Source organism: Chrysemys picta, chromosome 5 (assembly GCF_011386835.1).
Source record: "Chrysemys picta bellii isolate R12L10 chromosome 5, ASM1138683v2, whole genome shotgun sequence".
Taxonomy (NCBI): domain Eukaryota; kingdom Metazoa; phylum Chordata; order Testudines; family Emydidae; genus Chrysemys; species Chrysemys picta.
Genome location: NC_088795.1, coordinates 143,755,235 through 143,768,795, shown reverse-complemented (window position 1 = coordinate 143,768,795; position 13,561 = coordinate 143,755,235). Strand labels below are relative to the sequence as shown.

Sequence of the window (13,561 nt, the reverse complement as noted above, 5' to 3'; positions counted from 1 at the left end):
GAAATAAAGGTTAGAGAGAATATAACCTTAAACAGAAAGAAGATTGATTAAGGGATAGATACAACAGGGGGAAGATTCACTATGGGGAACATTACAAATACCCACAAATAGATTCCAGCAAGAGGGCATAAAGCCCTGGCCCTTAAACTGTTCCTTGGCTAAACTAATAAATGCCTGAAAAATAATTACTGCCTCTCTTCTGGATGCAGATGGAGGACAGCGGCAATGGATGGTCCGTCTCAGGGTCTCTGGGACATCAGAGGATCTGGCTCTCTGCTGCCGAAGCAGGAGATCAGCAGATCTGGGCTGAGAGCACCGTTTTCACTGGATCCTTTGGTGGATTACAGGAGTCAGGTAAGTATCAGAATCCTTGACAGATTTTAGTAGCCGAAGTCTTGATCCGATGCGGCACAAAGAACCTGGACGTGGCTGCCTTGATGGTGGACAGCGCCTGTGTCACCACTGACCATCCCTTCTACACTCTCTGAGGCGCGCGTTCCTGAGGCACACTCTGACCGGCACCGCTCCCAACCGGGTCCAGCCAGTTCTCTGCCCCTCAGGTTCTGTGAGGAAAACAGAGTTTTGGCGGGAAAATGCCATGAAGAAAGGGTACCAAGATGGAGTTCAAACCCTTCCTATCATATGCGCCATCTTGAATTTCTAAACTCCATTTTGAATTGCAGCAATATTCATAACAGAATACGACCATGTACCAAAATCACCTTACAAAAGAATGCAGTGGGTGTAGAAATGGGGGGGAGCAAGGTGGTTATCAGTGTTCATGGCACTGGTGAGACAAATACTAGAATTCTGGTGCCCACATTTTAAAAAGGATTTTGAAATATGGAGAGGAGGAAGAAGAGAGAGAGAGAGCAAGAGAGAGATTAAAAAAAAGAAAACTGAGGGGCAGAAAAATGCCGTACAGTGAGAGACTGAAAGAGCTCTCTCTGTTTAAGCTTAGAAAAAATAAGAGCAAAACGGGCACTAAAGGGCTCGTTAATCTAGCAGATAAAGGCAGGACAAGAACCAACAGCTGGGAGTTCTAGTCAGGCCAAGTGAAATTAGAAATGAGCACAAACGTTTAACCGTGAGGCTGATTGAGCATTAGAACAAACTACCAAAAGATGTGGGGGGTTCTCCAGCTCTTGATGACTTCAAATCCGGACTGGAAGGGATATGAAAATGTTGGATCCATCAGAAAGAAAGGCATCCATTCCCAGCCTCCACTACCAGAGAAAAGTTGGATAGGAGGGGAACACAAATCTTTTCAATAAACTATTGAAGCCATTCATTTCAATTGCCTCATTTTGATGTTAACACTTCAAATTGTATATGAATTATATTACAGTTGATAATATAATGTATCAGTCATATAATAAAATATATATTCAAAGTATGAGCTATTAATGCGATACAATTCCATTACATTAATATATCGAAATTAAAAATTATTGCTATAAATTATAATATAATATAAAAGTCAAAATGATAAAGATGAAACAAAGCACTTTAATTTTATCAAAATAATATGTTCTTTTGCAATTTCCATAATGAAATTTCAGAAATTCTTTTTAACAGAAAAAAGACTTTTCATTCAGATTCAGGGCAGAATCTCTATTTTATAGCAGGGGGTCTCAAACTTCATTGCACTGCAACCCCCTTCTGACAACAAAAATAATGCCACAACCCTAGGAGAGGGGGGGCCGAAGCCTGCGCCTGCCTGAGCCCCACTGTCCTGGGACGGTAGGGGGTGGGTGGCAAAGCCCAAGCCCTACCACCCCGGGTGGGGAAGCCAAAGTGGAAGGCCAAGGGCTTCATTCCCAGGCTGGCATTCCTCAAAGTGTGTAAGTGATCTGCTAATGATTGACAGAGGTCTGCACATGTTTTCAAATCCAATACTTTTTCTTGGAGAGCTTGACTTGTGTGGTAAAAGTGTTGGAAAAATTTCATTCCACATGGTCAACATGAAAACAAACTCTAGTTCTTACATCTTGTTTGCAATGTTTTCTGCCTCTCGTATAGTTTCTCCCTTTTGTGATTGGTCTTCAGCTACAAGCGTGTATTTTGGGTAAGATCTAAGTTATAATTGGACCTGGGTATGTGGCTGATCCTGTGGGATTGGAAGAACCTTTTCTTTTATATGATGAGATAAGATTTTCAGTAATCATCATCATATCTGACAGGTGTGTCCAGACGGAGGCCTGAGGCTGGGCACTTTAAGGGAACTGCGTTGTTTGGACTCGAGTAACCAGTGAGGTACTACAGGAGCTGTTTGGGGCTGGTGGGTAAATCTAAGTATTGGAAGATCCACCAGCATTTGGGGTTTGTCTGCCCCGTTTTGTTTGCAGTTCACCCTGATTGAGTGACCTCAGCTGGCTCCCACGGGCAGCGCCGTCACACCCCCCCCCCACCAACTTCCAGGCATGCGCATTTCTCTTCCAGTCATAACTTTAAAGGGAGTGTACCCATGGATCACCTTAGAGCCTCTTAGAGCCATTAAGATGATTGGTAGCTTTACATCCCAATCCCTCCCTGAGCTCTTTACTTGCTTTCTCAAAGCTTCCTTTAGAATGCAATTGGTTCGTTCAGCTTGTCCAGAGGACTCAGGGTGTCCAGCTATGTGGAAACGTTGCTTAATGCCTAAAACCTTACATAGTTCTTGCATAATATCTGCCACAAAATGGGATCCCAAGTCTGAATCCATTACTCTGGGAATTCCCATTCTTGAGAAAACTATGTTAAAGAGCTGTTTAGCAGGGACTGAGGCCATGTTGGCTTTAGTAGGGATAGCTTCCACCCATTTGGAGAAGGGATCTACTATTACCAGGCAGTATTTATTCCCTCTACTGGGGGTGGATAAAGGGCCTGTGTAATCTGTCTGAATCAGGGACCAGGAACCCTCTATTCTTTGGTGCCCCAATGCATTCTTTTGAACCAGATGATCAGCATTAACCATGGCGCACTGCAGACAATTCTCACACCATTGATCTATATCTGTTTTCATGTCTGGTCACCATCCTGTATCTTTAACCCTGTTCAAAGTATCTTGTTTCCCTCTATGCCCTTGCTCATGCACGAGTTGAATCAGGTCCCCCCGTACCTGGCTGGGGACTATCCAATGCCTTCGCCCATCTGCATCCACTGCCCAGCGGACATCTCCACCCTGCTCAATCCTGTATTTTCCTGGGGGGGTCTTTCCCTGTCTTGGCTAAGGACCGGATTTCTGTATCCTCATCCTGAAGGGTACTTAAGTCTAAGGTATCATCCCTTTGCCTAAAGTTTTTCCCTGGGTGGACACTGCCTCTATTTGCTCTACCTGGTCTGTGTCTCCAATGGGGTTACTAGTAGCAGCAGCTTTGGCTAAGGCATCAGCTCTATTGTTCCAGTGTGCCTCTTCTGAGTGATATTTTTGATGCCCCTTTGATGCCCCTTTGTGTGAGTCACTCGGGTGTCTCCAGTTCTTTCCCTGATCAGATTTGCAATTTTTGTAAACCATTCCTGTTATACACTTGTAACCCTTCTGCCTGTCTGAGTTGGCAGCAACAAGGGCCGGGTTCAGTATCATGGGGTTCCGTTTCAATAACGCAATGCAAAACTGGCTTGAGCCCCCACCCAGTGACCTGGGACAATTACATACCACCTCCCCGGGCGCATCTAAGAGGTAATACTTCCCCTCTCACAAGCACGGAGTCTGAGTGTAGCAAAATCCTTTTAATAAAGGAGGGAAACAATGCGGCATTATGTTGGGGAAACACCACAAACAGGATTCATAACACAAACCATGAGGAAACGACCCACCCCAAGTAAGTTTGGAAGTATCCTTTTCCCCTCAAGGTCTTAAGTCCCGCAACCCAAAAGATCACCCAAAGTCCCAAAAGTCCAACACCCCAAAAGTCTCTTGAGTCCAGCAACCCAAAAATCCCTAAAAAATCCAACAACCCAAAAGTCTCTGTCCCTGGTCAGTGCAGCCCCAGAGTTCAAAAGTTTATCTGAAAGAGTTTTACCTCCCTGCCTTGGGGGGTGGTGGTGCGGGGTGTTAAGGGGCACCTTACTCAGTTAGAGGCCAACTGCCCCGCCTCTCTATGGGGTTCTGCTGCAGCCTTCACCACGAGCCGCTCCAGCCATCTCGCAAACTGCTCTGCTCCACCAGCTGCTCCGCTCCACCAGCTGTCCCACAAGTCGCTCCAGTCATCCCGCAAAATGCTCTGCTCTGCTCTAGCAGCCACTCAACAACATACCTTCAGACACCCCCCGCCCCAAGCACTCAGTGATTTCAGCTTGTAGGAGAGGAGCCTTAATGCTGGTGCTCCATTAGCCCAAAGTGAATTCAGCTCAGCAGCCTGTAACTAGACTCCTAATGGAATATAAAATTAGCTCTGATATTCCACAGGAGAGAGAGAAGGAGGAGGAGGTGGTGGTGGTACAATTGGTATTTCAGGCCCTCAAAAGGGGCCCATGCCATCACATACAAATACTTGTCCCCAGCCTCTCTCAATTCACTGGGTTTCGGAACCCATGTCCCTTGTCTAGTGACTGCTACTTAGTTGATGGCGAGTCCCTCTGTCATAAAACAGTTTCATTGTCCCTGATTCACATAATCAGGGTAACAACACTTTATTCTTCCTACCCCAATAACAGAGAAATTGGGGATCAGACAGCAGCCGAAGTGACCATTTGGGCTGCTGTTAGCTCATGCCAGGCGGGGTGGGTGTTCCTACGCAAACAAGATCAGCTCCTGAAGTTATTTTTCAAAACTCGCCACAATTCACCACCAGATGTCAGGGTAGAGTTCATCCTGACTCTGTTTACACACTGATACTGGCTTCTAACCCAGTACAAGCTGTAGTGAGACAGAAACCCAGGATGGGGAGCTCTTGGGATGCACTCAGCGATGTTCATGTCATCCCTTCCTGCATCAATTTCGTGGTGGGGGTGTAATGTTATGAGTGTAATATAATATCTCATTGAAAGGTGACAGGGCCAGAAAGAGTTAATTAACTCACAGACTGACCTGACTCATGGCCAAACTTTAGAGACTAGTTAGGAAGATATGTAAATGAATAGAGCTTTGAAATGTGCTGGCATTGTTAGAGGTAGAAGGGTAGGTGTTTGCTCAGGTCTTGTGATGTAAGCAAACAAGTCTTGTCTGTTGCTATAGCTTTGATTCAAAGATCAAAAAAGGAATATTAACATTTAGGAAGACACTTGAAATTCTACTTTTTATATCTAATAAAATCACTTTTTGCTTATTAATTAACTCAAAGCAAGTATAAATACCTGGGGGAGCAAAGAGCTCTGCATATCTCCCTCTCAATGTTATAGAGGGTGGACAATTTATGGGTAAAATTGATTTATTTGGGGTTTGGACCCCATTGGGAGCTGGGTATCTGGGTGCTGAAGACAGGAGCACTTCTTAAGCTGTTTTCAGTTAAGCCTGCAGCTTGTGGGGGACGTGGTTCAGACTTGGATCTGTCTTTGCCGCAGGCTAGCGTGTCTGGCTCCAGCAGGCAGGGTACTGAAGTCCCAAGCTGCCAGGGAAAACGGGCTCAGAGGTAGTCCCAGCACATCTCTTTCTTGAGTCGTAACAGCTCATTTAGACCTCATCATTTTATATGTATAATTGGGATTATGTTTTCCGATGTGCATTACTTTGCATTTATCAACAGAATCCCGGCTGCTGGCTGGTGACAACACTTCAGGGCTTTCCCCCTGGGCGGCACCACCCAGCCAAGGACCAGCACCTCCCAGCCCCTGTGTAGTGTGGGGCTGGGGGGCACTGCCTGGCACTGGCACACCAGGCCATTGGGGTCATGCCGCTCTTGGAGACCCGTAGCTCAGGCCAGTCGCCCACATCCATTCTCATCTGCCCTCCCCTGGGTACGTACCCAGCCAGCTAGCCTGAGCTACTGCAGCCACATGGCTACTTTTAGCCCGCCAGCTCAAATCAGAGCTAGCACGTCTCCGTCGACTGCCCTGGGAACTAGCCGCCCAGCTGTGCCCTTAGTGCCGAGGACACGAACCCCCAGACAGAGCTGTGTGCTCCGGCCAAGCAGGGCGTTCACCTATCTCATAGAACTGGAAGGGACCTTGGAAGGGACCTTGAAAGGTCATCGAGTCCAGCCCTCTGCCTTCACTAGCAGGACCAAGTACTGATTTTGACCCAGATCCCTCAGTGACCCTCTCAAGGATTGAACTCACAATCCTGGCTTTAGCAGACCAATGCTCAAACCTCTCAGCTATCCCTATACAGATGCTCACACCCTCGCTCGTCCCCTGCCACAGCTGCTGCTGCAATCGAGACACCTCGCACTGCCTGGGAACGGGTGAGTGAGCGGGGCTGTCGGGGAGGTGCCGAGGACTCTGGGCTGCGAGAAGCAAGAGCAAGTGAGCATGTGCACCCAGGGCTGCCACGTGCCCGGCCCACACGGGCCAGCAAAGAGAGGTCGATCTGGATAGGGTCCGTCTCCGAAAGGACATTGCAGAACTAGCGGGTTCAGAGGAGGGCAACGGGGACCAACAAGGGCCTGGAAAAAACTCTCCCATGAAGAGCCTGGGCTTGTTCACTCTTATCCATCTCCTCTCTAAGGTGACGTGCTCAACATGAATAAAAGAACGAATGGGCTACAGAACGAAGATCCAGCGCTTCTGTTCTCCTTGTCTCAGGATACAGCAACAAGGGGACAGCCAGCGAAAGCGAAAGGTGGGACATTGTAAACTTAGCTAGGAATTGCCTTTTCCACACAACACATAGCCAGCCTGTGGAACTCACTGCTACTGGATGTTGTGGGGGATGAAAAAATTGGCAAGATCCAAGAATTGGTCATTTCTGTCCATGACAGGAATGAGACACGAACTTTTCAAAGAAGGTGGGTGAAAATTCGAATGAACCTTCATGGAGGTTTCCTTGCCAGGGTCGCCTGGTTCTTTAGGGGTCAGGGATCATCTAGGAACCACTGAGCAAATGGGGGTGAGTCTGATCCTGGCCGGCTCAGCTCCAGGGGTGAAGTTCAGATCCAGGGGACCCAGGTGGCTGTGGGGAAGGGGGAGCCTCTGGGAGAACAATAATCCCAAGCCAGCACAAGAACAGTGTCACAAGCACAAGACTTTTTCTCCAAGCTCAGTTTATTTTTTAACCCAAAAGGTAAAAAAATAACAACTTGCTGGGAGTTAATTAACAAGCCAGGCAAAGCTCCCAGCGGCTGAGCGGGCAGGCGAAGAATCACCACCCCTGAGCCTTCAGCGAGACCCTGGAATCTCGTATCGGTAATAGAACAGGGAGAACTGCAGGAAGCTGGTGAGAAGCGATGGGGACCTCTGTGAGACCCTCCGGAAGCCCATGCTCTCGTACAGCTGCTGGGCCGAGTAGTGAACCATGGTGGTGGTCAGCACGACCGCACTGTACCCGCGTTCCTTGGTGAAGCGGATGACCGTCCTGCAGAGCGCCTTGGCGATGCCCCGGCCCCGGTGCTCCCTCCCCACGGACATGCGCTTTAGTTCCAGGGCGCGCCCCCTTTCCGAGGGGTCCTCCGGCACCATGGCCCCAACTATACCCACCATAGCCCCCTCAGCCTCTGCCACCCAGAAACAAGAGTCTGCTGCCTTCAGGTAGGTTCTCCGGATGTCTAGTAGGTCGTCACGAAGAAACTGCTGGGCGAAATTGGTCCAGAGAGACCGGATGGAAAACCAGCCCCCGGTGAAAGCGAGCAGGAGAGCCAGGAGGGAGACCAGGAGGGACCCGGAGGCCGCGAGCACCGCCAGGAACAGGCCCAAGAAGTGCAGCTGGGCCCGGAGACGCTTCAGCATGTAGATGAACGCAGCAGGAGTGTGCTCCATAATCCCGTGGCCGAACATGGTGCACACGGCCTCGTAGTCACAGTCCTCGTACTGCCGGATGCGGTACGGGGCCATGGGGCCGCGCAGCCCAGGCACACTAGGAGAGACACAGTTTAAATCAGGGGAGCGGGTTGGGACATGGCTGATCCACCGGTCACTTCCCGCAGTGCCCCTGGCTTCTCGCTGCTCCTCCTGACAGATCCCAGCCGGGAGGGCACAGGTGGGCGGAGGTGGCAGCAGCTCAGGGACAAAGTGAGGGTCTCGGACGAGAATCAGGCTCCCTCGTGCGCTAGCCAACTGCACTGGGCTTCCCCCCACCTTCACTGACTCCTGGCAAACACCTTCCACGCCTACACCCACAGCGCAGCCATCTCATCACCCCCACTCCCAGCTACCTCAGCACCCACCCATCAGCCCTGCCCTGCGAGAGGAGCACCAGGAACGGGTGGGGCACGGGGGGGGGACAATTTCTCCCAGGGGCTCAGCATAGATGAGCTGAGGAGCAGGACAGGGGGCTTCACTAGGCGGACGCTGCCCCTTTAAATTCCAGCCCTAGCTGGCGACAGGCTGGCCGTGGAGGTTCCATGCCCCACGCTCCAAGCAGCTCCCCAGACTAACGGGCTGCGATCCCGTCTGGAAGGGGACAGCAGGTGTTTGTGGATCAGCCTCTCCCCCTCCATAATTCCCCTGCACGGCCACGTCGCCAGGCCCCCGGAGCGTTCATGGGGCGGTTTGATTGGTCTCCCCCAGCCAGTGATCACAACGAACAGAAAAACATTCGGGAAATTCTCCACGGCCTTGTCGTGGGCGTACGTGAGCCGAACCCAGCCCCTGCAGGAGGCCAGCAGCCATCCCAGGCAGCTGCCGGGTGGTGAGTTGGGCACTGACCCGGGAGCCTGGCACTGCTGGTGACGGGGGCAGGCTGCTCAGTGCCTCCCTTTGCACACCTGGCCTTGCACATTAACACTTCCCTGGGGAGACCCCGGACGGCCTGACTCCCAGCCGCAGGCTCTAACAACAGGCCCCTCGCGCTGCTCAGAAGCTCGCCTGCTCTGGGGCATGGTGAGCGACGGCTGCTCTCGGGGAAATGCTCCATGCCCGGCACAGGGGAGGGCCTGACGTGCGCCGGATCCCCTCGGTTCGGCCTGGCCCTTACACACCCAGGCACCGCGGGAAGCTCTGGAGAGGGAGCGCAGCAGTCAGTGCTCGCCCGCTCACACCTGTTCTGCTGCCTGGCTGGGCAGGACGCCTGGGTTCTCTCCCCTGCTCTCAGAACACCCTGGGCTCCAAAGCTCAGTGTAGCCGCGGCTTGGCCAGCCAGTCCCCAGGAACAGCCCCCACCTCCACGGCCCCTGCATGGGCACTGCGGGCTGGCCAGCTCAGGGCCTTGGAAGCGGTTTCAGTTCCTGCTTTTGCAGCCAAGGAGGAAACGCTCCCAGCTGCAGCCAGGAGCAAAGCCTGTTCCTAGGGTGACCAGATGTCCCGATTTTATAGGGACAGTCCCAATTTTTGGGTTTTTTTCTTATATAGGCTCCTATTACCCCCCAACCTTGTCCCAAATTTTTCACACTTGCTGTCTGGTCACCCTACCTCTTGCTCTCCCGAGCAGCACCTTAGCACAGGGATGGGCAAACTTTTTGACCCAAGGGCCACATCAGGGTTGCGCAATTGTATGGAGGGCGGGGTAGGGAAGGCTGTGCCTCCCAAAACAGCCTGGCCCCCACCCCCTATCTGCCCCCTCCCAGTTCCTGTTCCCTGACTGCCCCCCTCAGAACCCTCAACCCATCCAACCCCCCCTGCTCCTTGTCCCCTCACTGTCCTGACCCCTATCCACACCCCTGCCCCCTGAGAGCCCCCCCAGGACTCCCACCCCCTATCCAACTGCCCTCTGGTCCTCATCTCCTGACCGCCCCCTCCCGGGACGCCCCGCCCCAACTGCCCCCTGGGATCCCAACACCTTATCCAAACCCTCCCCCCCGCTCCCTGACTGCCCTCTTGAATACTATCCACACCCCCGTCCCCTGACAGGCCCCGTGGGATTCCACTCCCAACCCTCCCTGTTCCCCATCCCCTGATCACACCCCCAGAACCTTGGCCCCATTCAACCACCCCCTTCTCCCTGACTGCCCCCCCCAAGAACCCCTCCGCTCCCTTACCCACCCGAGAAGGAAACGCTCCCAGCTGCAGCCAAGAGCAAAGCCTGTTCCTCTCACGAGCAGCCCCTTAGCACCATGGCACAGGGCCCCCCAGGCCAGCCATTGTTCTGTGGCCGTGCAAACCCCCAGGGTGCAGCAACACTCTGCAGTGCCCCCAACCCCGTCTCCCAGCTGCAGGACTCACCTGTGCACAGACCCAGCCAGGTGCCTCCCAGCCGGAGTGAAAGCCCCCCACTTCCAGCCAGGAGCTCCAGAGCAGCGGTGATACAACCGCTAGGTGCACAGAGCCGGGATGTAGCCGCCCTCCCCGGGAATCCAGCCAGCTGGCAGGGCCCAGGCTGCTTAAAGGGAAAGCAGGCTTTAGAGAGAGCCTGACGCAGGCAGCGCTGCCTGGGGGGACAGGACGGGGTCTTTGCAACAGTTCAGCTTTCCCCCGACAGCCGCACTCCAGCAATAAGCTGCTCGCCCCCCCCCCCACGCACTCCAGAGCCCCCCCCTCTAACTGCTTCCCTCCTTGCTGGCGGAAGCTCAAGCTGGTTCCTGGGCGTGGAAGCAGATTACAGCTGCGTCTCGTCGCCTTTGCATGGCACCAAACGAGCTGCTCTGTGGCTGGGAGTCCCCATCTCTGTAAGGGGATCACAGCACGACCCCCCCGCCAGCGGCCGAGGCACATTCCCTGGGGGTCAGGCCTCGGCCACTTCACGCAGCAGCTAACAGCCAGAAGCCAGGCTGTGTGGGCTAGTGGCTGGGGCAGTGGGCTAGCATGCAGGAGACTGGGGCTACCCCAGCTCTGCCCCTGACCTGCTGCAGGACGTCGGCTCAGTCCCTTCCCCTCCCTGGGCGTGTTTCCCCTCAGCCCTTTGCCTGGGGCTTCTCTGTGGACTGGGAGCTGCTGGGGGCAGAGCCTGTCTGGCTGCGTGTGTGCACCACAATGGGGCGCCCAGGCGCTGCGGGGGTCACACACAACAAATAGTGTCGGTTGTGGGGGTGGGGGATGTGAGCAAACTGGAGTCACAGCCCTTTCTCCCCCAGTCCCTCATGCCCAGATACGGGGGATGGGCACTCAGCAAATGCAAAGAACAATGGAACCTCCCCCGGGTTATTGGCATCCCACGTGAGCTCGCTGAAGGCCAGTTCGTGCGAAGCTCCAGTACCACCTCTGCGCCGGAGAGACATCCCTGATGCTGTGGGTACTGCGGAGACGCTCCAGGCTGCGCCAGGGCTGTCTGTGGGGCAGGGACACCTTATAGTGGGGGGCTGAAAGCCAGTGAAACTGTCCCCAAAGTTTTTACCTCGCACCCCCCTTAGCCCTGTCCGCGCCCTTCCCTCCTGCCCCCCGCTCCCAGAGCTGAGGCTGGGAGCAGGGCGGTGTCTCCGGGAGAGGGGTGTGTGACGTCATAACTATAATATAATATCTCATTGACAGATGACAGGGCCAGAAAGAGATAATTAAATTGACCTGACCCATAGCTGAACTTTAGAGACTTGTTAGGAAAATAAATAAATGAATAGAGCTTTGAAATGCAGTCGGCATTGTTAGAGGTAGAAGGGGAGGTGTTTGCTCAGGTCTTGAGATGTAAGCAAACAAGTCTTGTCTATTGCTATAGCTTTGATTCAAAGATCAAAAAAGGAATATTAACATTTAGGAAGACACTTGAGGGAAACAGTATTATTGTCTCTATGTCTCTTTGAAGGTTGTGGTAACCTGTATCTGAACTGTTGAATGGATAAATTACCCTGTGCTAATTGCCAGGATGTTTGGGAGAAGGAGAGTTAGGCCTATTGTTTTCTCAGGCCGAAAGGCTGCTGGAAATGTATAAGAACCCTGGGACATGATCCTTCTTCATCTCAGATCTGCTTTGGGTTTCAAGAGGGGGAAACCTTAAGCCACAAGGATTGAGATCCCCAGTCACTGACTGGAGTCACCCTGAATATGGACATTGGACTATAACCTCTGGACTATTTCTAGAAGGACTTTTGGCACCTACAAGCTCATCTCTGCTATGCAACTGAACCTCAAGAATTGAATTCAAGTCTGTCTGTATATTGATCTTTTAACCAGCACTCTCTCTTTTCTTTTTTAATAAATTTTAGCTTAGTTAATAAGAATTGGCTATTAGCGTGTATTTTGGGTAAGATCTAAGTTATAATTGGACCTGGGTGTGTCCAGTTATATCCTTTGAGGTTGGAAGAACCTTTTCATTTACATGATGAGATAAGATTTTCCGTAATCATCATCATATCTGACGTGTGTGTCTGGACGGAGGCCTGAGGCTGGGCACGTTAAGGGAACTGCGTTGTTTGGACTCTGAGTAACCAGTGAGGTAATACAGAGGCTGTTTTGTGCTGGTTGGTAAATCTAAGTATTGGAAGATCCACCAGCGTCTGGGGTTTCTCTGCCCCGTTTGGTTTGCAGTTCACCCTGATTGAGTGACCTCAGCTGGGTCCCACGGGCAGCGCCGTCACAGTGCCGTATCAGCAGGATCCACAGAACCAGGTCAATGAAGCTCTGGGTCAGAACCCCGCGCTGTCCACATCTGAATGTTGGGAGTGAGAGTTTGGTTGGTTAAAGAGCTGCTGCAATGGGTGAGCAAAGAGCATATGAAGGTCTTGATAAAAAAGCCCTGGAAGGTTTGTGTTCAGAAAAGGGTTAAGCTTTAGAAAGAAAGCTACCAATGAAGAACTGAGAGATCTATTAATGGCCAGTGATCCGGAGGCAGGAGCACAGCCCTTACCTGAGGCTCCAGAAGCTGCAGAAAAAGTTTGAATGCAAATGGCAGCAAATAAACTGCAACTTGAGCATGAACAGAAGCTCGCAGATCTTCGATGGCTGGAAAAGCAAAACATAGCAGAATTAGAAAGAGAAGCTGATCAAAGAAAGAAGGAGGCTGATGAGAGAGAAGAGAGAGCTCGTAAGGGGCGTCTGGAGCTGCTGGCTGCTGAGGAGAAAGCTCACCAGATGCAACAGGACACGGTCTGACTTCAGCTCCACGTCAAAAAAGCAAGGGAAGAACAGCAGAAAGTGTATCCTCCTGAAAGTCCAGTTGATAACAATGTTGGTATGTTGTATAACGCTGAACAATTGTCTGGGTGTAACGAAATGTACCCCAGCGCTGCCACCTTTTATGTAAATGCCGTTACTGTGAGTTCAGTAGAAGGTGACCCCATAAATTGGGCCAGTGCTCGGTATGGGAGTGTTAATGAAAAAATCAGAGAGAGTGTAAAAGTCAATGGTAAAAGCTGTTTAGGGCAAATTATGGCTTCTAACATCACTCCTGTTAAAGCAGATCTTGTCAAAGAGGAATATTACTTACCAAATCAGAGTGCGAATGTTGATCTCCTCTATGAGTTTACTATACGCGTGTCTTTAGCCAGAATCCACCTTGAATGGAATGGTACGAAGCATGAAGTTATATAGCTGGTGTAAGGAAGTTATTGCCTAAGTATCTTTTGATTGGGGAAGATGTTAAAGCTCTGTTCAGTCCAGGTAGCCAATCACAGGAAAGGAATGATCTTAAACCTGTGTCTGTTATGGGTAATGATTTGCCTGGGGAGGGCGTCTCCAAATGTTT

The 13,561-nt window shown here is 51.6% G+C and overlaps 2 protein-coding genes across 4 annotated transcripts in view; one reads left to right on the top strand and one right to left on the bottom strand.

The window, feature by feature from the left end:
- Positions 1-13,561, top strand: part of LOC135984057 (N-acetyltransferase 8-like) — a 436,601-nt gene that overhangs the window by 314,170 nt on the left and 108,870 nt on the right. The gene's annotated exons all lie outside the window — the stretch shown is intronic.
- Positions 3,489-13,561, bottom strand: part of LOC135984056 (putative N-acetyltransferase 8B) — a 156,762-nt gene continuing 146,689 nt past the window's right edge. Inside the window, exons 1-2 of one of the 3 annotated variants that reach the window (XM_065598452.1) lie at positions 9,994-10,459; positions 3,489-7,930 (exon numbers count right to left, since the gene is read on the bottom strand). In XM_065598452.1, coding sequence (XP_065454524.1) covers positions 7,237-7,908 — 672 coding nt within the window. In that variant the 5' untranslated portion in view covers positions 7,909-7,930; positions 9,994-10,459 and the 3' untranslated portion in view covers positions 3,489-7,236. Of the gene's footprint in view, positions 7,931-9,993; positions 10,460-13,561 lie in introns of those variants that run through there. The other 2 variants (XM_065598451.1, XM_065598453.1) reach the window with 2 other exon arrangements.